This window comes from Zosterops lateralis, assembly GCF_965231275.1.
Source record: "Zosterops lateralis genome assembly, chromosome: 33".
Lineage (NCBI taxonomy): Eukaryota > Metazoa > Chordata > Aves > Passeriformes > Zosteropidae > Zosterops > Zosterops lateralis.
In genome coordinates this window covers 2,711,306-2,736,612 of record NC_139793.1, presented here as the reverse complement: position 1 = coordinate 2,736,612, position 25,307 = coordinate 2,711,306, and the positions used below count along the sequence as shown (strand labels likewise).

At 54.5% G+C, this 25,307-nt stretch overlaps 1 protein-coding gene across 1 annotated transcript in view; it reads right to left on the bottom strand.

The window, feature by feature from the left end:
* Nucleotides 1-23,456, bottom strand: part of SMC1A (structural maintenance of chromosomes 1A) — a 71,077-nt gene extending 47,621 nt beyond the window's left edge. The window contains exons 1-10 of the mRNA XM_083881411.1: nt 23,289-23,456; nt 21,226-21,414; nt 19,402-19,514; nt 14,874-15,077; nt 11,775-12,013; nt 9,879-10,137; nt 8,194-8,334; nt 8,015-8,097; nt 6,404-6,503; nt 88-195 (exon numbers count right to left, since the gene is read on the bottom strand). Of these exons, the coding sequence (XP_083737537.1) occupies nt 88-195; nt 6,404-6,503; nt 8,015-8,097; nt 8,194-8,334; nt 9,879-10,137; nt 11,775-12,013; nt 14,874-15,077; nt 19,402-19,514; nt 21,226-21,414; nt 23,289-23,397 (1,545 nt within the window). The 5' untranslated portion in view covers nt 23,398-23,456. The remainder of the gene's footprint in view (nt 1-87; nt 196-6,403; nt 6,504-8,014; nt 8,098-8,193; nt 8,335-9,878; nt 10,138-11,774; nt 12,014-14,873; nt 15,078-19,401; nt 19,515-21,225; nt 21,415-23,288) is intronic.
* Nucleotides 23,457-25,307: the final 1,851 nt, after the last annotated feature.

The window sequence follows — 25,307 nt, the reverse complement described above, 5'->3', positions numbered from 1 at the left end:
TTGAGCTGAGGGGTTTGGGGTCAGTTTGGGGCAGTTTTGGGGTCAGTTTTGGGTCAGTTTAGGGTCAGTTTAGGGGTCCCCCCTCACCACAGAGCCGGGGTAGAGGCGTTTGATGCTGTCCATGATCTCGGCCTTGCGCTGCTGCCGGCTGCTCTCCTGGCGGTCGATGCGCGCGTCCCCCAGCTGCTCCATCACCTGGGGAACACCATTTACACCATTTATACCTTCCACACAATTAACAAAATTCACACAGTCACATAATTCACACAATTCACACAATGCACACAATTTATACAATCACACAATCACTTGCATAACACAATTTATACCGTTCATACAATTCACACAATCCACACAATTCAGTCACACAATCCACACAACCATATAATTCAATCCACATGATCCACACAATTACACAATTCACACAACCCACACCATCACACAATTCACACAATCACATAATTCAGTCACACAATCAATCACACAATCCACACAATCACACAATCCACACAATCACACAATCCACACAATCACACAATCACACAATTCACACAATCACACAATCACACAATCACACAATCACACAATCACACAATTCACACAATGCACACAATGCACACAATGCACACAATGCACACAATCCACACAATCCACACAATCACACAATTCAATCCACACAATTCACACAATCCACACAATTCAGTCACACAATCACACGATCCAAACAATCACAGAATTCATACAATCACACAATCCACACAATTTATACAATTCATACAATCACAGAATTCACACAATCCACACAAATCACATAATCCACAGTCACACAATCCACACAATCACACAATCCACACAATCACACAACCCACACAATCACACAAATCTCACAAATCACATAATCCACACAATTACACAATTCAATCCACACAATTCACATAATCCACACAATTCAGTCACACAATCACACAATCCAAACAATCACAGAATTCATACAATCACACAGTTCACACAATTCACACAATCCACACAGTCACACAATTCACACAAATCACATAATCCACAGTCATACAATCCACACAGTCACACAATTTACACAAATCACACAATTTATACAATTCATACAATCCATACAATTCATACAATTCACACAATCCACACAATTCACGTAATCACAGAAATCATACAATTTATACAATCACACAATTCACACAATCACATAATTCAGTCACACAATCCACACAATCAATCACACAATCCACACAATTCACACAATCCACACAATCCACAGTCACACAATTCACACAATCCACACAATTCACACAATCCACACAATTCACACAATTCACACAATCCACAGTCACACAATTCACACAATCCACACAATTCAGTCACACAATCACACGATCCAAACAATCACAGAATCCACACAATCACACAATCCACACAATTTATACAATTCATACAATCACAGAATTCACACAATCCACACAATCAATCACACAATCCACACAATCACACAATTCACACAATTCACACAATCCAAACAATCACACAATTCACACAATTCACACAATTCACAGTCACACAATTCACACAATTCACAGTCACACAATCCACACAAGCACACAGTCACACAATTCATACAATTCACAGTCACACAATTCACACAGTCACACAATCCACACAATTTATACAATTCATACAGTCACACAATTCATACAATCACAGAATTCACACAATCCACATAGTCACACAATTCATACAATCACACAAATCACAGTCACACAATCCACACAATTCACAGTCACACAATCCACACAGTCACACAATTTACACAAATCACACAATCCACACAATTCACACAATCACACAATTTATACAATTCATACAATCCATACAATTCACACAATCCACACAATCCACACAATTCACGGTCACACAATCCACACAATTCACGGTCACACAATCCACACAATTCACGGTCACACAATCCACACAGTCACACAATTTACACAAATCACACAATCCACACAATCACACAACAATCCACACAGTCACACAATCCACACAATTACACAATTTATACAATTCATACAATCCACACAATTCACGCAATTCACGTAATCACAGAAATCACACAATCCACACAATCCACGGTCACACAATCCACAGAGTCACAGAATTAATACAATTCACACAATCACACACACAATTCACACAGTCACACAATTCATAAATTCACACAATCACACAATTCACACAATCCACACAATTCAATCCACACAATCACACAATTCACACAATCACACAATTCATAAATTCACACAATCACACAATTCACACAATCACACAATTCATAAATTCACACAATCACACAATTCACACAATCCACATAATTCACACAATCCACACAATTCAGTCACACAATCACACAATCCACACAATTTATACAATCCACACAATCACCTGCATAACACAATTCACGCAATCACAGAATTCACACAATTCACGCAATCACAGAATGTTCAGGTTGAAAAAAACCTTCAAAATCCTCGAGTCCAGCCCAGCCCTGACACCTCAACACAACCCCAGCCCCGAGTGCCACATCCAGTCTGGTTTAAACACCCCCAGGGATGTGACTGCACCACCTCCCCGGGCTGAGTGCGCCAGTATTTCATCATCTTTCTGTGAAAAACTTAATGTCCAACTTGTATTTCCCTTAGTGCAGCCTCAGTGTCCATCCTAAACTGGACACAGCACTCAGTGTCCACTCTAAACTGGACACAGCACTCAGTGTCCATCCCAAACTGGACACAGCACTCAGTGTCCACCCTGAACTGGACACAGCACTCAGTGTCCATCCTGAACTGGACACAGCACTCAGTGTCCATCCTGAACTGGACACAGCACTCAGTGTCCATCCCAAACTGGACACAGCACTCAGTGTCCACTCTAAACTGGACACAGCACTCAGTGTCCATCCTGAACTGGACACAGCACTGAGTGTCCACTCTAAACTGGACACAGCACTGAGTGTCCATCCCGAACTGGACACAGCACTGAGTGTCCACTCTAAACTGGACACAGCACTCAGTGTCCATCCCAAACTGGACACAGCACTCAGTGTCCATCCAGAACTGGACACAGCACTGAGTGTCCACCCTGAACTGGACACAGCACTCAGTGTCCATCCTGAACTGGACACAGCACTCAGTGTCCACCCTGAACTGGACACAGCACTCAGTGTCCACCCTGAACTGGACACAGCACTCAGTGTCCATCCTGCACTGGACACAGCACTCAGTGTCCATCCTGAACTGGACACAGCACTCAGTGTCCATCCTGAACTGGACACAGCACTCAGTGTCCACCCTGAACTGGACACAGCACTCAGTGTCCACCCTGAACTGGACACAGCACTCAATGTCCATCCTGAACTGGACACAGCACTGAGTGTCCATCCTGAACTGGACAGAGCACTCAGTGTCCATCCTGAACTGGACACAGCACTCAGTGTCCATCCTGAACTGGACACAGCACTCAGTGTCCATCCCGAACTGGACACAGCACTCAGTGTCCATCCCGAACTGGACACAGCACTCAGTGTCCATCCTGAACTGGACACAGCACTCAGTGTCCATCCAGAACTGGACACAGCACTCAGTGTCCACCCTGAACTGGACACAGCACTCAGTGTCCATCCCAAACTGGACACAGCACTCAGTGTCCATCCAGAACTGGACACAGCACTCAATGTCCATCCCGAACTGGACACAGCACTCAGTGTCCACCCTGAACTGGACACAGCACTCAGTGTCCACCCTGAACTGGACACAGCACTCAGTGTCCATCCTGAACTGGACACAGCACTCAGTGTCCACCCCGAACTGGACACAGCACTCAGTGTCCATCCCGAACTGGACACAGCACTCAGTGTCCACTCTGAACTGGACACAGCACTCAGTGTCCACTCTAAACTGGACACAGCACTCAGTGTCCACCCTGAACTGGACACAGCACTCAGTGTCCACCCTGAACTGGACACAGCACTCAGTGTCCACCCTGAACTGGACACAGCACTCAGTGTCCACCCTGAACTGGACACAGCACTCAGTGTCCATCCTGAACTGGACACAGCACTCAGTGTCCATCCCGAACTGGACACAGCACTCAGTGTCCATCCTGAACTGGACACAGCACTCAGTGTCCACCCTGAACTGGACACAGCACTCAGTGTCCACCCTGAACTGGACACAGCACTCAGTGTCCATTCTAGACTGGACACAGCACTCAGTGTCCATCCCGAACTGGACACAGCACTCAGTGTCCATCCTGAACTGGACAGAGCACTGAATGTCCATCCTGAACTGGACACAGCACTCAGTGTCCATCCTGAACTGGACACAGCACTCAGTGTCCATCCTGAACTGGACACAGCACTCAGTGTCCATCCTGAACTGGACACAGCACTCAATGTCCATCCTGAACTGGACACAGCACTGAGTGTCCATCCTGAACTGGACAGAGCACTCAGTGTCCACCCTGAACTGGACACAGCACTCAGTGTCCATCCTGAACTGGACACAGCACTCAGTGTCCATCCTGAACTGGACAGAGCACTCAGTGTCCACCCTGAACTGGACACAGCACTCAGTGTCCATCCTGAACTGGACACAGCACTCAGTGTCCATCCTGAACTGGACACAGCACTCAGTGTCCATCCTGAACTGGACACAGCACTCAGTGTCCACCCTGAACTGGACACAGCACTCAGTGTCCACCCTGAACTGGACACAGCACTCAGTGTCCATCCCAAACTGGACACAGCACTCAGTGTCCATCCTGAACTGGACAGAGCACTCAGTGTCCATCCTGAACTGGACACAGCACTCAGTGTCCACCCAGAACTGGACACAGCACTCAGTGTCCATCCTGAACTGGACACAGCACTCAGTGTCCATCCTGCACTGGACACAGCACTCAGTGTCCATCCTGCACTGGACACAGCACTCAGTGTCCACTCTAAACTGGACACAGCACTCAGTGTCCATCCTGAACTGGACACAGCACTCAGTGTCCATCCCAAACTGGACACAGCACTCAGTGTCCATCCTGAACTGGACACAGCACTCAGTGTCCATCCCAAACTGGACACAGCACTCAGTGTCCACCCTGAACTGGACACAGCACTCAGTGTCCATCCCAAACTGGACACAGCACTCAGTGTCCACCCTGAACTGGACACAGCACTCAGTGTCCACCCTGAACTGGACACAGCACTGAATGTCCATCCTGAACTGGACACAGCACTCAGTGTCCACCCTGAACTGGACACAGCACTCAGTGTCCACCCTGAACTGGACACAGCACTCAGTGTCCACCCTGAACTGGACACAGCACTCAGTGTCCATTCTAGACTGGACACAGCACTCAGTGTCCATCCCGAACTGGACACAGCACTCAGTGTCCATCCTGAACTGGACAGAGCACTGAATGTCCATCCTGAACTGGACACAGCACTCAGTGTCCATCCTGAACTGGACACAGCACTCAGTGTCCATCCCGAACTGGACACAGCACTCAGTGTCCATCCTGAACTGGACAGAGCACTGAATGTCCATCCTGAACTGGACACAGCACTCAGTGTCCACCCTGAACTGGACACAGCACTCAATGTCCATCCTGAACTGGACACAGCACTCAGTGTCCATCCCAAACTGGACACAGCACTCAGTGTCCATCCTGAACTGGACACAGCACTCAATGTCCATCCTGAACTGGACACAGCACTCAGTGTCCATCCCAAACTGGACACAGCACTCAGTGTCCATCCTGAACTGGACACAGCACTCAATGTCCATCCCAAACTGGACACAGCACTCAGTGTCCATCCCAAACTGGACACAGCACTCAGTGTCCACCCTGAACTGGACACAGCACTCAGTGTCCATCTCAAACTGGACACAGCACTCAGTGTCCACCCTAAACTGGACACAGCACTCAGTGTCCATCCAGAACTGGACACAGCACTCAGTGTCCATCCAGAGCTGGACACAGCACTCAGTGTCCATCCAGAACTGGACACAGCACTCAGTGTCCATCCAGAACTGGACACAGCACTCAGTGTCCACCCTGAACTGGACACAGCACTCAGTGTCCATCCAGAACTGGACACAGCACTCAGTGTCCACCCTGAACTGGACACAGCACTCAGTGTCCACCCCAAACTGGACACAGCACTCAGTGTCCATCCCAAACTGGACACAGCACTCAGTGTCCATCCAGAACTGGACACAGCACTCAGTGTCCACCCTGAGCTGGACAGAGCTGCTGTCAGCAGTGTCCCCATGTCCCTTTCCCCGGGCTCTGTCCTCTCAGTGTCCCCGAGGTGTCCCACCCTCACCTGGTTCAGCTCTTTGTTGATCTCGTCGATGCGGCGCTTGGCCAGTTCCACCTCCTCGGTCAGCTCGCCCTCCAGCCTCTTCTGCTCCTCCAGGGACTGCCTGGGGGAAAAATGGGGGTTTGGGGGGGGTTTGGGGGGTCAATCCCACCCCCTCCAGCCTCTTCTGCTCCTCCAGGGATTGTCTGGGGGGGAAAATGGGGGTTTGGGGGGGGTTTAAGGGTGATTTGGGGGGAAAAAAGGGGGTTTGGGGGGTCAGTCCCACCCCCTCCAGCCTCTTCTGCTCCTCCAGGGACTGCCTGGGGGGGAAAATGAGGATTTGGGGGGGGTTTAAGGGTGATTTGGGGGGAGAAAAAAGGGGATTTGGGGGAAAAAAAAAGGGGACTTGGGGGGGGTTTAGGGTGATTTGGGGGGGAAAGGGGATTTTGGGGGGATTTGGGGAGCTGATCCCACACTCTCTGGTCACTTCTCCTACTCCAGGGACTGCGTGGGGGAGGATAGAGGGGATTTGGGAGGGAAAAGAGGTGATTTTGGGGGGTTTGGGGGGTCAATCCCACCCCCTCCAGCCTCTTCTGCTCCTCCAGGGATTGTCTGGGGGGGGGAAATGGGGGTTTGGGGGGGATTAAGGGTGATTTGGGGGGGAAAAAGGGGGATTTAGGGGGATTTTGGGGTGGTTTAGGGGCCAATCCCAGCCCCTCCTGCTCCTCCAGGGATTGTTTGGGGGGGGGGAAATGGGGGTTTGGGGGGGATTAAGGGTGATTTGGGGGGGAAAAAGGGGGATTTGGGGGGATTTTGGTGTGGTTTAGGGGTCAATCCCAGCCCCTCCTGCTCCTCCAGGGATTGTTTGGGGGCACAAAAATGGATTGTGGGAATGGGGACACCGTGGGGACAGGGACGGGACATGGGAGCCCTCAGGGACCCTTTGGGGACAGGAATGGGGACCCCTTGGGGACACCCTGGGGACACTCCAGCCCCCTTGGGGACCTTTGGGGACACTCTGGGGACACTCTGGGGACACTCCAGCCCCCTTGGGGACCCTTGGGGACACCCTGGGGACACTCCGTCCACCTTGGGGACACCCTGGGGACCCTTGGGGACACTCCAGCCCCCTTGGGGACACCCTGAGGACCCTTGGGAACACTCTAGACCCCCCTGGGGACACTGGGGACACCCTAGGGACCTTTGGGGACACCCTGGGGACACTCCAGCCCCCTTTGGGGACACCCTGGGGATAGGAATGGGGACACTGCAGGCCCCCTGGGGACCCTTGGGGACACTCCAGCCCCTCTGGGGACACCCTAAGGACCCTTGGGGACACTCCAGCCCCCTTGGGCACACCCTAAGGACCCTTGGAGACACTGCAGCCCCCCTGGGGATACCGTGGGGACCCTCGGGGACATTCCACCCCACCTTGGGGACATGGCAGTCCCCCTGGGGACACTCCAGCCCCCCTGGGGACACTGTGGGGACACTGCAGCCCCCCTTGGGGATACTCCAATCCCCCTTGGGGACACTCCAATCCCCCAGGGACACTCCAGCCCCCTTGGGCACACTCTGGGGACCCTTGGGGACACTCCAGCCCCCTTGGGGACACGGTGGGGACAGGTCACCCACTTGCTGGTGGCGATGTACTCCTCGAGTTTCTCGATTCGTTTCTGGTTCTCCTCGATCTCCCGCAGCTTCTGCTTGATCTTGGCCTGGGGACAGCGGGGACAGAGGGGACACAGGCCTCAGCTGGGCCCCCCAGGGCTCTGGGGACACCCTGGGGACACCCTGGGGACACCGTGGCCCACCTCAGTCTCCACTTTCTTCCTCTCCTCCAGGTCCAGGCGGTCCTGGTCGGCCTTTTGGTCGCGGTTGAACTTCTCGAGCTCCTGGGCCAGCGTGGCGGCGCGTTTGCTGGCCTCCTCCTTCAGCCGGTGGTACTTCTTCACCTGGGGGGAAACGGGGGGTCAGCACGCCTGGGGGGCACCTGGGGGGGTCACAGCACCTGGGGGGGTCAGAGCACCTGGGGGGCACCTGAGGGGGTCACAGCACCTGGGGGGCACCTGGGGGGGTCAGAGCACCTGGGCGGCACAGGGGGTCAGGGAGCCTGGGGGGCACCTGGGGGACAGGGAATCTTCCCAAAATCCCCAAAACCCCAAATTCCCCCTGTCCCACCCCACACCTGATTCTCCTCCAGGGTGAGATCTCTCCCCTGGCTCTGGTTTTCTCATCCCCAAACCCCAAATCCCACCCCATACCTGGTTCTCCAAGGTGAGATCTGTCCCTTGGCTCTGTTTTTCCCTCCCCAAACCCCAAATCCCACCCCACACCTGGTTCTCCTCGAGGGTCAGGTCCCTCCCCTGGCTCTGGCTCTGGTTTTCCCTCCCCAAACCCCACAGATCACCCCACACCTGGTTCTCCTCGAGGGTGAGATCCCTGATCTGGCTCTGTTTTTCCATCCCCAAAACCCCAAACCCCACCTGTCCCACCCCACACCTGATTCTCCAAGGTGAGATCTCTCCCCTGGCTGTTTTTCCATCCCCAAACCCCACAGGATCACCCTGGCTCTGGTTTCCCTCCCCAAACCCCAAATCCCACCCCACACCTGGTTCTCCTCCAGGGCCAGATCTCTCCCCTGGCTCTGGCCCTGTTTTCCCTCCCCAAACCCCACAGAATGACCCCAAACCTGGTTCTCCTCGAGAGTCAGGTCCCTCCCCAAATCCCCAAACCCCACAGGATCACCCTGGCTCTGGTTTTCCCTCCCCAAACCCCACAGAATGACCCCACACCTGGTTCTCCTCCAGGGTCAGGTCCCTCCCCTGGCTCTGGCTCTGGTTTTCCCTCCCCAAACCCCACAGAGTGACCCCACACCTGGTTCTCCTCCAGGGTCAGGTCCCTCCCCTGGCTCTGGCTCTGGTTTTTTCATCCCCAAAACCCCACAGGATCACCCTGGCTCTGGTTTTCCCTCCCCAAACCCCACAGAATGACCCCACACCTGGTTCTCCTCAAGGGTGAGGTCCCTGCCCTGGCTCTGGCCCTGTTTTCCCATCTCCAAACCCCAAATCCCACAGAATGACCCCACACCTGATTCTCCTCCAGGGCGAAGTCCCTGCCCTGGCTCTGGCTCTGTTTTTCCCTCCCCAAACCCCAAATCCCACCCCACACCTGGTTCTCCTCCAGGGTGAGGTCCCTCCCCTGGCTCTGGCTCTGTTTTCCCCATCCCCAAACCCCAAATCCCACCCCACACCTGGTTCTCCTCCAGGGTGAGGTCCCTCCCCTGCCTCTGGCCCTGTTTTCCCCATCCCCAAACCCCAAATCTCCCCCTACACCTGGTTCTCCTCCAGGGTGAGGTCCCTCCCCTGGCTCTGGCCCTGTTTTCCCCATCCCCAAACCCCAAATCTCCCCCCACACCTGGTTCTCCTCCAGGGTGAGGTCCCTGCCCTGGCTCTGGCTCTGGTTTTTCCCTCCCCAAACCCCAAATCCCACCCCACACCTGGTTCTCCTCCAGGGTGAGGTCCCTGCCCTGGCTCTGGCTCTCCTCCTCCATGCGCTCCTCGAACTCCTGCCGGGATTTCTCCACGGAGAGCATTTCCTTCTCCAGCTCGTCCATGTCGGCCTTGCGTTTCTTGTACTGTTTCTGGGCGTTCTGCAGGGACTTCCTGGCTGCCTCCAGCTTCTTGATCTTGTGGGACGTGTTCTCCTTGGCCTTGATGTACTGGGGCCGCTTCTGGTTCAGCTCCGAGTCCTTCTCCCTGGGGGGAAACACCACAAAAACAGCAGGGTGGGGTTTGGGGGATCGTTTCTTTGGTTTGGGGAATCTTTCCTCAGTTTGGAGTTTATGGAATTCTTCCCTTGTTTGGGGTTTGGTGAATCCTTCCCTTTCTGGTTTTGGGGTTTGGTGAATCCTCCTCAGTTTTGGGGTTTGGGGAATCCTTCCCCAGTTTGGGGTTTATGGAATTCTTCCCTGGTTTTGGGGTTTGGTGAATCCTTCCCTTCCCTGGTTTTGGGGAATCTTTCTCTTCCCCAGTTTGGGGTTGATGGAATTCTTCCCTGGTTTTGGGGTTTGGTGAATCCTTCCCTTCCCTGGTTTTGGGGAATCTTTCTCTTCCCCAGTTTGGGGTTGATGGAATTCTTCCCTGGTTTTGGGGTTTGGGGAATCCTTCCCTTCCCTTGTTTTGGGGTTTGGTGAATCCTTCCCTTCCCTGGTTTTGGGGTCTGGAATCCTTCCCTGTTTTTGGGGTTTGGGGAATCCTTTCATTGTTTTGGGGTTTGGGGAATCCTTTCATTGTTTTGGGGTTTGGGGAATACTTACCCAGTTTTTTTGAATTCTTCCCTTGTTTGGGGATTTGGTGAATGCTTTCCTTGTTTTGGAGCTTGGGGAATCTTTCTTTCCCCAGGTTTGGGGAAACCTTCCCTTCCTCAGTTTTGGGGTTTGGGGAATCCTTCCCTTGTTTGGGGGTTTGGTGAATCCTTTCCTTGTTTTTGGGGTTTGGGGAATCCTTCCCTTGTTTGGGGGTTTGGTGAATCCTTTCCTTGTTTTTGGGGTTTGGGGAATCCTTCCCCAGTTTGGGGTTTTTTTGAATTCTTCCCTTATTTTGGGGGTTTGATGAATCTTTTCCTTGATTTGGAGCTTGGGGAATCTTTCCTTCCCCAGGTTTGGCGAATCCTTCCCCAGTTTTGGGGTCTGGAATGCTTCCTTTCCTGATTTTGGGGTCTGGGGAATCCTTCCCTTCCTCAGTTTTAGGGTTTGGTGAATCCTTCCCCAGTTTGGGGTTTATGGAATCCTTCCCTTCCCCACTTTTGGGGTTTGGTGAATCTTTGAGTTGTTTTGGGGCTTGGGGAATCTTTCCTTCCCTGGGTTTGGGATTTAGTGAATCCTTCCCCAGTTTTGGGGTTTTTGGAATTCTTCCCTTGTTCGGGGGTTTGGGGAATCCTTCCCTTCCTCAGTTTTGGGGTTTGGTGAATCTTTGCCTTCCCCAGTTTTGGGGTTTGGAGAATCCTTCTCCTCTTTGCTTTTGGAACCAGGAATTGACTGGACTCAGACTCATCCCCACCCCAGGACCCCCAGGCTCACTTGGCCCAGGACAGAGAGAATTGATTAAAACCACACAGGGATTGATTAGAACCAGACAAGGATTGATTAGAACCGGACAGGGATTGATTGGAATCAGGAATTGATTGGAACCAGCCAGATTTCCCACCCCAGGACCCCCAGGCTCACTTGGCCCAGGCCAGAGGGGATTTTTGATTGAAACCAGACAAATTCTCCACCCCAGCACTCCCCAAACCCCACAGCACCCCCAGGCTCACTGGGGCCAGGTCAGAGGGGATTTTTGACTGAAACCAGACAAATTCTCCCCTCCAAACCCCACAGCACCCCCAGGCTCACTTGATCTCCTTCTCAATCTGCTGCTGCTCCCTCATCATCTTGCCCAGCTCCTTCTTGCGGTCCTTGAGCTCGTCCTCCACCCTGTCCATCCTCTTCTTGTCCTTGTCGATCTCCCTGTTCTTCAGCCCCAGCTCCTTGTTCAGCTTCTCGATCTCGGCCTCGTTGTGGAAGAGTTTGAAAAGCTGCAGCTGCACCTGGGCCCGAACCACCTCGTCCTTGAGGCGCTGGTACCTGTCGGCCTGGGGAGGGAGGGATCTGTGTTTGTCCTGGGGGCTCCTAAAGCCACTTTGGTTCAGTCTTTGGGATTCCCAAAGCCAGAGTTTAGGCTTGGGTCTGTCCTGGGGGTTCCTAAAGCCAGTTTGGGTCTGTCCTGGGGATTCCTAAAGCCACAGTCTGAGCCCTGGGGATTCCTAAAGGCAGAGTTTGAGCTCTGGGTCTGTCCTGGGGATTCCTAAACCCTTCCTAAAGCCAGGGTTTGAGCCCTGGTTCTGTCCTGGGGGTTCCTAAAGGCAGAGTTTGGGCCCTGGGGGTTCCTAAAGCCAGAGTCTGAGCCCTGGGGATTCCCAAAGCCAGAGTTTGGGCCCTGGGGATTCCCAAAGCCAGAGTTTGGGCCCTGGGGATTCCCAAAGCCAGAGTTTGGGCCCTGGGGATTCCCAAAGCCACAGTTTGGGCCCTGGGGATTCCCAAAGCCAGAGTTTGGGCCCTGGGGATTCCTAAAGCCACAGTTTGGGCCCTGGGGATTCCCAAAGCCAGAGTTTGGGCCCTGGGGATTCCCAAAGCCAGAGTTTGGGCCCTGGGGATTCCCAAAGCCAGAGTTTGGGCCCTGGGGATTCCCAAAGCCAGAGTTTGGGCCCTGGGGATTCCCAAAGCCAGAGTTTGGGCCCTGGGGATTCCTAAAGCCAGAGTTTGGGCCCTGGGGATTCCCAAAGCCAGAGTTTGGGCCCTGGGGATTCCCAAAGCCAGAGTTTGGGCCCTGGGGATTCCTAAAGCCAGAGTTTGGGCCCTGGCTCTGCCCTGGGGATTCCTAAAGCCAGGGTTTGAGCTCTGGGGATTCCTAAAACCAGTTTGGGTCTGTCCTGGGGGTTCCTAAAGCCAGAGTTTGGGCCCTGGGGGTTCCCAAAGCCAGAGTTTGGGCCCTGGGGGTTCCTAAAGCCACAGTTTGAGCTCTGGGGATTCCCAAAGCCAGAGTTTGGGCCCTGGGTCTGTCCTGGGGATTCCTAAAGCCAGAGTTTGGCCCTGGTTCAGTCCTGGGGATTCCTAAACCAGTTTGGTTCTGTACTGGGGATTCCTAAAGCCAGGGTTTGAGCCCTGGCTCTGTCCTGGGGATTTCTAAAGCCAGGGTTTGAGCCCTGGGGGTTCCTAAAGCCAGTTTGGGTCTGTCCTGGGGGTTCCTAAAGCCAGGGTTTGAGCCCTGGGGATTCCTAAAGGCAGAGTTTAGACCTGGCTCTGTCCTGGGGCTTCCTAAGGCCAGAGTTTGGGCCCTGGGGATTCCTAAAGCCAGAATTCAGACCTGGGTCTGTCCTGGGGGTTCCTAAAGCCACAGTTTGGGCCCTGGGGATTCCTAAAGCCAGAATTCAGACCTGGGTCTGTCCTGGGGATTCCTAAAGCCAGAGTTTAGACCTGGCTCTGTCCTGGGGGTTCCTAAACCAGTTTGGTTCTGTACTGGGGATTCCTAAAGCCAGGGTTTGAGCCCTGGGTCTGTCCTGGGGATTCCCAAAGCCAGAGTTTGAGCTCTGGGGATTCCCAAAGCCAGAGTTTGAGCTCTGGGGATTCCTAAAGCCAGAGTTTGAGCCCTGGGGATTCCCAAAGCCAGAGTTTGAGCCTTGGGGATTCCAAAAGCCACAGTTTGGGCCCTGGGTCTGTCCTGGGGGTTCCTAAAGCCAGGCCTGGACCTGCCTCATTCCCCTTTCCCTTTTCCTGTGACTCAACACCAGTGTCTCCCTCATTCCTTTTTCTCCTTCCCATCTTTCTTCTCCCTCATTTGAGTTGAATGAGTTTCCCTCATTCCTTCACATCCTTCTCTTTGTTCTGTGACTTAATTTGAGTCTCTCTTTCCCTTTCCATCCTTCCCTTTACCCCACGACAAGGTGAGTGTCTCTGTCTTTCCTTCTCCCCTTCCCCATCCCGACCCTTTTTTCATCACTCAGTCAAAGGATTTCCCTCACTTTTTTCACATCTTTCTCCAAGATTTTCCAGGGACATCTCCCTCCTTCCCAAACCCCTTTTTTTTCCCCCAATTCTGATCCTTCCCAAACCCTTCTTTTCCCGGGATTCTGAGCATTCCCAAACCCCTCTTTTCCCAAATTTCTGATTTTTCCCAAACCCTTTTTTTTTCCAAGGATTCTGAGCACTCCCCAAACTCTCTTTTCCTGTGATCCTGATCATTCCAAAACTCTCTTTTCCCAGATTTCTGATCCTTCCCAAAGCTCTCTTTTCCCTGGATTCCAAGCACTCCCAACCCCCTTTTTTTCCTGGGATTCTGATCCTCCCCGAACCCCTCTTTTCCCAGATTTCTGATCCTCCCCGAACCCCTCTTTTCCCAGATTTCTGATCCTCCCCGAACCCCTCTTTTCCCAGATTTCTGATCCTCCCCGAACCCCTCTTTTCCCAGGATCCTGATCCTTCCCAACTCTCTCTTTTCCCAGGATTCTGATCCTTCCCAAACCCCTTTTTTTTCCAGGATCTTGAGCCTTCCCAAATCCCTCCTTTCCCTGGAATCCAAGCATTCCCAACCCCCTTTTTTTCCCAGGATTCTGATCCTTCCCAAACCCCTTTTCTCCCAGGATTCTGAGCACTCTCTCTTTTCCTGTGATCCTGATCATTCCAAAACTATTTCCCCAGATTTCTGATCCTTCCCAAACCCCTTTTTTCCCAGGATCTTGAGGCTTCCAAAACCCCTCTTTTTCTAGAATTTCAAGCATTCCTGAAACCCTCTTTTCCTCAATTTCTGAGCATCCCCAAACCCCATTTTTCCCAGAACTGACCATTCCCAAACCCCATTTTTCCCAGGACTCTGCTCACCCCCAAACCCCATTTTTCCCAGGACTCTGCTCACCCCCAAACCCCCATTTCTCCCGTGATTCCCAGCCCTGCCCACACCTCCTCCTTCTCCTGCTTGGCCTCCTTGCGCTCGGCCGCGATGTTTTTCTTGCGGTGGTAATTGAACTGCGTGTCCTCCTCGGCCTTGACCATCTCCTTCTTGCGCTTGTCGTACTCGGGGGCCAGTTCCCCCGAGCGGCTGATCTCCTCAAACAGGGCTGTCCTCTCCTTGGGGTTCTTCATGGCGATGGACTCCACTGCTCCCTGGAAAACAGGATTAAAAATATCCCTCAGTCCCCGCTGATCTCCTCAAACAGGGGCCTCCTCTCCTTGGGGTTCTTCATGGCGATGGATTCTGCTGCTCCCTGAGAAAATGGGATCATAAATGTCCTTAAATCCCTGAGAGAGAATCCTAAATCCCTGAGATCCCTCAGTCCCCACTGATCTCCTCAAACAGGGCCGTGCGCTCCTTGGGGTTCTTCATGGCTATGGACTCCACTGCTCCCTAAAAAACAGGATTAAAAATATCCCTGAATCCCTGTCAGGGATCCCTCAGTCCCTGCTGATCTCCTCAAACAGGGCCGTCCTCTCCTTGGGGTTCTTCATGGCTATGGATTCCACTGCTCCCTGGAAAACAGGATCAAAAATATCCCTGAATCCCTGTCAGGGATCCCTCAGTCCCTGCTGATCTCCTCAAACAGGGCCGTCCTCTCCTTGGGGTTCTTCATGGCTATGGACTCCACTGCTCCCTGAGAAAATGGGGTTAAAAACATCCCTGAGAGAGAATCCTAAATCCCTGTCAGGGATCCCTCAGTCCCTGCTGATCTCCTCAAACAGGGCTGTGCGCTCCTTGGGGTTCTTCATGGCAATGGATTCTGCTGCTCCCTGAGAAAATGGGATCATAAATGTCCTTAAATCCCTGAGAGAGAATCCTAAATCCCTGAGATCCCTCAGTCCCTGTCAGGGATCCCTCAGTCCCTGCTGATCTCCTCAAACAGGCTACAGACTCCACTGCTCCCTGGGAAAATGGGATTAAAAATGTCCTTAAATCCTAAAAGGGAATCCCTGCAGGGTCACAGGGATCCCTCAGTCCCTGCTGATCTCCTCAAACAGGGCCGTTCTCTCCTTGGGGTTCTTCATGGCGATGGACTCCACTGCTCCCTGAGAAAACGGGATTAAAAATGTCCTTAAATCCTAAAATGGAATCCCCACATCCCTGTAAGAGATCCAAAAACCTCTAAATCCCTGTTAGGTGTTGGAGTCCAGGGGATCCCTCTGGGCGCCCTGGGAAGTAACAGACCTTGGTAGAGAGGCCTGGGACCTGAAAAAGAGGGTCTGGGGTCTGTGCAGGGGGGTCTGGGGTCTGTCCAGGGGGGTCTGGGGTCTGTGCAGGGGGGTTTGGGGTCTGTGCAGGGGGTCTGGGGTCTGTGCAGGGGGGTCTGTGCAGGAGGTGTGGGGTCTGTGCAGGGGGTTTGGGGTCTGTCCAGGGGGGTCTGGGGTCTGTGCAGGGGGGTCTGTGCAGGGGGGTTTGGGGTCTGCCCAGGGGGGTTTGGGGTCTGTCCAGGGGGGTCTGGGGTCTGTGCAGGGGGGTCTGTGCAGGGGGGTTTGGGGTCTGTCCAGGGGGTCTGGGGTCTGTGCAGGGGGTCTGGGGTCTGTGCAGGAGGTGTGGGGTCTGTGCAGGGGGTCTGGGGTCTGTCCAGGGGGTCTGGGGTCTGTCCAGGAGGGTCTGGGGTCTGTGCAGGGGGTCTGGGGTCTGTCCAGGGGGTCTGGGGTCTGTGCAGGGGGGTTTGGGGTCTGTGCAGGGGGGTCTGGGGTCTGTGCAGGGGGGTTTGGGGTCTGTGCAGGGGGTCTGGGGTCTGTCCAGGGGGGTCTGGGGTCTGTGCAGGAGGTGTGGGGTCTGTGCAGGGGGTCTGGGGTCTGTCCAGGGGGGTCTGGGGTCTGTGCAGGGGGGTCTGGGGTCTGTGCAGGGGGGTCTGTGCAGGAGGTGTGGGGTCTGTGCAGGGGGGTCTGGGGTCTGTCCAGGGGGTCTGGGGTCTGTGCAGGGGGGTCTGTGCAGGAGGTGTGGGGTCTGTGCAGGGGGGTTTGGGGTCTGTGCAGGGGAGTCTGTGCAGGGGGTTTGGGGTCTGTCCAGGGGGGTCTGGGGTCTGTGCAGGAGGTGTGGGGTCTGTGCAGGGGGGTCTGGGGTCTGTGCAGGGGGGTTTGGGGTCTGTCCAGGGGGGTCTAGGGTCTGTCCAGGGGGTCTGGGGTCTGTGCAGGAGGGTCTGGGGTCTGTGCAGGGGGTCTGGGGTCTGTGCAGGAGGGTCTGGGGTCTGTCCAGGGGGGTCTGGGGTCTGTGCAGGAGGGTCTGGGGTCTGTCCGGGGGGTCTGGGGTCTGTGCAGGGGGGTCTGGGGTCTGTGCAGGGGGGTCTGTGCAGGAGGTGTGGGGTCTGTGCAGGGGGGTCTGGGGTCTGTCCAGGGGGTCTGGGGTCTGTGCAGGGGGTCTGGGGTCTGTCCAGGGGGTCTGGGGTCTCTCCAGGAGGGTCTGGGGTCTGTGCAGGAGGGTCTGGGGTCTGTCCAGGGGGGTCTGGGGTCTGTGCAGGAGGGTCTGGGGTCTGTCCAGGAGGGTCTGGGGTCTGCCCAGGGGGGTTTCCCTGGCACAGAGCCCAGGAGGACACAGGCTCTGATTTTGGTCCATGAGAAAAACATCCAACAGAGAGAAGAATTACAAGTCACAAAGGTGTTACTGAGAGCAGTGCAGTTATCACCGTGTAGAAGATTTTGTAGTTTGGGTTTTTAGAATGTAGATGCAAAGGGACAAGGTGGTGATTTTAGGGGGCTGCCTTGGGTTCTTCTCCTTCTCCCTTGGCCTCCATTGTCTGCAGTGACGTGGGCACAGGGGAGTTTCAGTGGATTGGATCAAAATAGAAATGACTCTGTTAGTGCAGGTGATAGACACTGGAATAGAATTGTAAACAATGGGCATGTAATTATCTGTATAAAGGCACAGTGACCTCCCATCACAGGGCAGTCACCTCGTGTCCAGGCTGCTGTGAACACCTTGGCTGGACAGAGAGAATTGTAAGATAAAAACTAATAAACAACACGAGAAACCAGAAAACCAAGACCTTGAGACTCCTCATCATTCTCACACTGAACACCGAGCTCAGCACAGATACAGAGACACAGATCAGACAGCAAACTCTAAATCCTTCAGAGGTCAAGAGGGAAAATCACTCCCTCAAGCCCACACGAACCACCAGCTTTGGAATCTCGGGTGAGAAAAAACCGATTAAACCTGAGTTAGGGATCCCTAAATCCCTGTAGGGTCAGGGGGAATCCCAGTTGGGAACGGCTGATCTCCAACAGCGCCGTGTGCTCCTTCAGGTTCCTCATGGCGATGAGTTTTATGGAAAAAGGGGAATCAGAGAGACCCAAAATCCTCAAGGTTGGACCCCAAAACCTGCCAGGAGGATCCCCAAATCCTGCCAGGAGTGGGAGATCTTAAAGGAGAAAAACAGTTCCCAGAAATAGCTGATCCCAAACAGCACCAGGGGCTGCTGTGGGTCCCTCAATCCTCTTGGGGGTCCCTAAATCCTCTTGGGGGGGGTCCCTAAATCCTCTTGGGAGTCCCTAAATCCTCTTGGGGGGGTCCCTAAATCCTCTTGGGAGTCCCTAAATCCTCTTGGGGGGGTCCCTAAATCCTCTTGGGAGTCCCTAAATCCTCTTGGGGGGTCCCTAAATCCTCTTGGGGGTCCCTAAATCCTCTTGGGAGTCCCTAAATCCTCTTGGGGGGGTCCCTAAATCCTCTTGGGGGTCCCTAAATCCTCTTGGGGGGTCCCTAAATCCTCTTGGGGGTCCCTAAATCCTCTTGGGAGTCCCTAAATCCTCTTGGGGGGGTCCCTAAATCCTCTTGGGGGTCCCTAAATCCTCTTGGGAGTCCCTAAATCCTCTTGGGGGGGTTCCTAAATCCTTTTGGGGGTCCCTAAATCCTCTTGGGAGTCCCTAAATCCTCTTGGGGGGGTTCCTAAATCCTTTTGGGAGTCCCTAAATCCTCTTGGGGGGGTCCCTAAATCCTCTTGGGGGTCCCTAAATCCTCTTGGGAGTCCCTAAATCCTCTTGGGGGGTCCCTAAATCCTTTTGGGGGTCCCTAAATCCTCTTGGGAGTCCCTAAATCCTCTTGGGGGTCCCTAAATCCTTTTGGGGGTCCCTAAATCCTCTTGGGAGTCCCTAAATCCTTTTGGGGGTCCCTAAATCCTCTTGGGAGTCCCTAAATCCTCTTGGGGGTCCCTAAATCCTTTTGGGGGTCCCTAAATCCTCTTGGGGGGGGTCCCTAAATCCTCTTGGGAGTCCCTAAATCCTCTTGGGAGTCCCTAAATCCTCTTGGGGGGGTCCCTAAATCCTCTTGGGAGTCCCTAAATCCCCACAGGGGTCTGGGGGATCCTTTTTTGACCCCTCTCCTCAAATCATCACAGGAGCCCTCAATGGCAGAGAGCGCAAAACCCTCACAAAATCCCCCCTGAAGTTACACAAAGCCCCCCAAAATCCCCTCAAAACTTCCCCAAAACCTCCCAAATCCTCCCCAAATCCCCTCTCCAGGCCCCCTCCTCACCTGGAAGACCAGGAAGTTCCTGGCCTTGATGAGGATGCCCAGCTTCTCCAGCTCCTCGCTGTACTCGCTCAGCTGCACCACGCGGTTGTTGATCTTGTACTCTGAGGAGCTGCCTGGGATTTGGGGGGGGATTTTGGGGGGTCAGGGGGTTCCCCCAAATCCTAAACACCCCCAAAATGTGCCCTCCAAACCCTAAACTCCCTCAATTGTGCCTTGTCCTAACTCTGTGACCCCCAAAATGCCCCCACACTGAAGCAGGTAAAGATGTGCTTGTGGCTTCTTCCTCAGACCTGCCTGTGCTGGGGGGTTTGGGGGGTCACAGGGGCTCCCCCAAACCCTAAACCCCTTAAACTGCGCTCCCCAAATCCTAAACACCCCCAAAATGTGTCCCCTTGGCACCCACACTGACACAAATACAGGTGTGCTCCTTGGAGCTGCCTGTGCTGGGGGGTTTGGGGGGGATTTTGGGGGGTCAGGGGGTTCCCCCAAATCCTAAACTCCCCAAAATGTGTCCCCTAAACCCTAAACTGTGCCCCCCCAACTCTGTGACCCCAAAAATGCACCCACACTGAAGCAGGTAAAGGCGTGCTCATTGTCCCCTCCTCAGAGCTGCCTGTGCTGGGGGGTTTGGGGGGTCAGAGGGGTTCCCCCAACACCCTAAACCCCTTAAACTGCGCTCCCCAAATCCTAAACACCCCCAAAATGTGCCCCCTTGGCACCCACACTGACACAGGTAAAGGTGTGCTCATGGCCCCTCCTCAGAGCTGCCTGTGCTGGGGGGTTTGGGGGGGATTTTGAGGGTCAGAGGGGCTCCCTCAAACCCTAAACTCCCCAAAATGTGCCCCCCAAAGCCTAAACTGTGCCCCCCAAACTCTGTGATCCCCAAAATGCACCCACACTGACACAGGTAAAGGTGTGCTCGTGGCTTCTTCCTCAGACCTACCTGTGCTGGGGGGGTTTGGGGGATTTTGGGGGGTCAGGGGGTTCCCCAAAACCCTAAACAGCCCTAAAATGTGCTCCTCAAACTCGAAACTGTGCCCCCTAAACTCTGTGACCCCCAAAATGTGCCCCCTTTGCCCCCACACTGACACAGGTAAAGGTGTGCTCATGGCCCCTCCTCAGAGCTGCCTGTGCTGGGGGGAATTTGGGGGATTTTGGGGGGTCAGGGGGCTCCCCCAAACCCTAAACTCCCCAAATGTGCCCCCCAAATCCTAAACACCCCCAAAATGCACCCTCTTTGCACCCACACTGACACAGGTAAAGGTGTGCTCATTATCCCCTCCTCAGAGCTGCCTGTGCTGGGGGGTTTGGGGGGTCAGAGGGGCTCCCCCAAACCCTAAACCCCTTAAACTGCGCTCCCCAAATCCTAAACACCTTCAAAATGTGTCCTCTTTGCCCCCACACTGACACAGGTAAAGGTGTGCTCCTTGGAGCTGCCTGTGCTGGGGGGTTTGGGGGGTCACAGGGGCTCTCCCAAACCCTAAACTCCCCAAAATGTGCTCCCCACACCCTAAACTGTGCCCCTCAAACCCTAAACCCCTTAAACTGTGCTCCCCAAACTCTGGGACCCCCAAAAATGCCCCCACACTGAAGCAGATAAAGGTATCCTCACACCCTCCTCCTCACAGGAGAGCTGCCTGCCGATTTTGAGGCAAATTTTGGGGGTTCCAAACCCCCCCTAAACCCTCCAAATCCCCCTTCCAAACCCACCGACCCCACCCGACACAAACCCCACCCTTTCCCCTGTAACTCCGCCCCCCAAACAACCCCAAAACACCCCAAAAAAACCCCCAAAAACACCCCAAAGCCGCCCCAAAGCCGCACCGACGATGACGCGGGCGAAGGTGCGGTCCTCGGCGCCCTCCTCCGAGTAGACCATGCTGACGAAGGCGCGGCTGGCCGCGGGTTTCCCCACGGGGGCGCCGTGGATCAGGTCCCGCAGCGTTTTCACCCGCAGGTTGCTCGTCTTCTCCCCCAGCACGAAGCTGATGGCGTCCATCAGGTTGGATTTGCCTGAGAAAGGGGGGTTTTTAGGGGTTTTTTTTAGGGGGGTGGGAGAGCCTCGGGAGTTATTGGGGGGGTCCCATGGGATGGGAGGAGCTCAAAGAGTTGAGGGGAGACTCCAAGGAAAAGAGGAGGGATTTCAGGGAATGGAGGGTTTTAGGGGGAAATTAGGGAATTGAGGGGTTGGAGGGAGCCTTGGGAATTGAGGGGACCCCAGGAAATGAGGAAGGAGTTCAGGGAGTTGGGGGAGCCCAGGGAATTATTGGGGGACCCCATGGAATGGGGGGCTTGGAGGGAGCCTTGGGAATTTTGGGAGGACCCCAAGGAAAGAGAGGGGAGTTCAGGGAATGGGGGGACCCCAGGGGAAAAGGGGAGAGTTGAGGGAATGGAGAGTTTTAGGGGGAAATTAGGGAATTGAGGGCTTGGAGGGAGGCTTGGGAATTGAAGGGAGATCCCATGGAATGGGGGGAGCTTTGGGAACTGAAGGGGGACCCCGGGGAAAGAGGAGGGAGTCCAGGGAATGGGGGGACCCCGGGGAAAGAGGGAGGAGTTCAGGGAATTGGGGGAGCCCAGGGAATTATAGGGGGGTCCCATGGGATGGGGAGAGTTCAAAGAGTTGAGGGGGAACCCCAAGGAAAGAGGGGGGAGTTGAGGGAATGGAGAGTTGTTTTAAGGGGAAATCACGGAATGGGGGCTTGGATGGAGCCCTGGGAATTGAGGGGGGACCCCAGGGGATGGAAGGAGCTTTGGGAATTGAGGGGAGACCCCGGGGAAACAGGAGGGACCCCAGGGGATGGGGGACCCCGGGGAAAGAGGAAGGAGTTCAGGGAGTTGGGGGAGCCCAGGGAATTATTGGGGGACCCCCTGGAAAGGGAGACTTGGAGGGTGCCCAGGGAATTGAGGAGGGACACCAAGGAAAGAGAGGGGATTTCAGGGAATGGAGGGTTTTAGGGGGAAATCAGGGAATTGAGAGCTTGGCGAGAGCCCTGGGAATTGAGGAGGGACTCCAGGGGAAAGAGGAGAGAGTTCAGGGAATTATTGGGGGATCCCATGGAATGGGGGGCTTGGGAGAAATCTTGGGAATTGAAGGGGGACCCCAGGGAAAGAGAAGGGAGTCCAGGAAATGGGGGGAACCCAGGGAAAGAGGGAAAAGTCCAGATAATTGAGAGTTTAGGGGGAAATCAGGGAATGGGAGGCTTAGAGGGAGCCCCGGGGATTGAGGGGAGACCCCAGGAAAAGAGGAGGGAGGTGAAGGAGGAGTCCAGGGAATGGAGGGGGAAGAGCTAAGGCGGGACCTCAGGGTGTGTGGGGGAAGCGAATGGGGGGCTGTAGGGAATGGGGGGGACCCCAAAGCTCAGGGGGACCTCAGGGAACGGGGGGCTGTAGGGAATGGGGGGGACCCCAAAGCTCAGGGGGACCCCAGGGAACGGGGGGCTGTAGAGAATTGATGGGGATCCCAGGGAACGGGGGGCTGTAGAGAATTGATGGGGATCCCAGGGAACGGGGGGCTGTAGGGAATGCGGGGGGACCCCAAAGCTCAGGGGGGACCCCAGGGAACGGGGGGCTGTAGGGAATGGGGGGAGACCCCAAAGCTTAGGGAGGATCCCAGGGAACGGGGGGCTGTAGGGAATGGGGGGGACCCCAAAGCTCAGGGGGACCCCAGGGAACGGGGGGCTGTAGAGAACGGATGAGGACCCCAAAGCTCAGGGGGACCCCAGGGAACGGGGGGCTGTAGAGAACGGATGAGGACCCCAAAGCTCAGGAGGAGCCCCAGGGAACGGGGAATCCCCCCGGGCAGGGCGGGAGGAGGAACCGGGAGCGGGGCGGTGTAAAGAACCGGGGGTCACCCCTCAGACCATCCCGGGAGCCCCCCCGGGACTCACCGGAGCCATTGGGGCCGATGATGGCGGTGAAGCGGCGGAAGGGCCCGATGATCTGCCGGCCCTTGTACGACTTGAAGTTCTCGATCTCGATGAGCTTGAGGAAGCCCATGGTGGGCCCGGGGCGGTCCCGGGAGGGTCCCGGCTCTGAGGGGGCTCTCGGGGGTCTCGGGCCGGGGCCGCGGCCGGAGGGCGGGAAAAGCGGCTGCTGCGGCGGCCGCTGAGGGACGGGGCGCTGCGCTCTGCGATTGGCTCTGTCCGCTGTCAATCTTCGCCTTAACCCCGCCCTTCTCGCTTCTGATAGGCCGGCGGTTTCCAGCGGCGGCTTTGTGGCGCCACGCTTCACGATAGGTTCTGAACGCTGTCAATCATCGCCATAATCCCGCCTTCTCGCTTCTCATTGGCCGCCGTTTTGAAGGCGGGATTGGTGGCGCGAGCGGGCTCATTTGCATGGAATGTACCAAGTGTGCGGGGAGGGAGGGGGGGGCAGGGGAGGGGCGGAATGGGCCGGCCCGTCGCTATGGCAACGGGGAACGCCAAATTGGGGCATTTTCGGGGATTTTCAATAATTTTCGGTAAAAATCGGGTTCCTTGGTGATCGGGAGCAAAAACCTTGAGGCGAGATTTATTGATCGAGGTTCTTTCAAATCAGAATTATTCTATCTTCCTAAAACTATAACTTAACTTGGAATAATAAATGATAAAGATGATCGTGCACCGCCTTACTGTATTTGTAGTATAGCGTTTTTACATTACTGTATTCTATTGATGCCAAACCGAATAATAGGCTGAGTATTCGTGACACTTAAAGTAATTTACCATAATTTACTCTCATTTACTTCTAGATATCACATAAATATTACTAACAGTTTATTATCCGAGTGCTCTTGTTAATAGTTCATTCTTATCCAAATATTCTTTTTGTGTTTTCACCTGGATGAGAATGTCACCTCACAGGCGCCATTTCACCCCCATCACCCTCAGGAGCTCCATTTGCGGATCCAAAAATCCGCATCTTCCCTCAAATAGTTTTGATTTTTTTTTTCCCGCTAAAAATATGGATTTTCACCTTTAAAAATTTTTGATTTTTTCCTCAAAATCTGGACGGTTTCAGCCCCAAAACTCACATTTTCGCTGCAGAAATATCGATTTTCTCACTAAAACCATGGATTTTTCCTGTAATATTTTTGATTTTTCCTTTAAATCCGGGGGGAACTGGGTGTTCCCGCCTCTGGGTTTGCGTGAGGGAAAGGAGGTCAAAGCCCCGCCCCCTGCAAAAGCCACGCCCACTTGTCAATCAAACAGTGACCGCGCGCCCTTAAGACCACGCCCCTCAATCAAACCGCGCCCTCTCATTGGCCACGCCTCTGCGTCTGTCCCGCCCCTGCACAAGCCACGCCCACTTGTCATTCAAACCGCTCCCACAGGAACGCCCTTAAGGCCACGCCCCTTAACCAAATCGCGCCCTCCCATTGGCCACGCCCCTGTGTCTGTCCCGCCCCTACACATGCCACGCCGACTTGTCAATCAAACCGCGCCCCACACACCCGCGCGCCCTTAAGGCCACGCCCCTTAATCAAACCGCACCCTCTCATTGGCCACGCCCCTGCGTCGGCCCCGCCCCCTGCGGCAGCGCGCGCGCGCCGGCCCCGCCCCCGCGCCCCCCCCTCAGGTACCTCAGGCGGGAACGGGGGGGGGGGAGGGGATCCCCCAAACTGGGGGATTTTATCACAAAATCGGGGGATTTTATCACAAAATTGGGGGATTAAAACCCGAAATTGGGGGGTTTTCACCCCCTAAATGGGGCGGGATGGAGGGAGGGGAGATGGAGGCAGAAAAAGGGAGGGGTCGGCCCCTGGAAAAGTGAATTTTGGGGCAAAAAAAAAGGTAGGGTCGGGTAAAAAGTGTGGGGTTGGCCTTAAAAAATGAGAATTTGGCCCAAAAAAGGAGAATTTGGCATAAAGAAAAGGGGAGTTGGCCCCGGAAAGTGGAAGGGTTGTGACAGGAGGGAGGGTTGGGGTC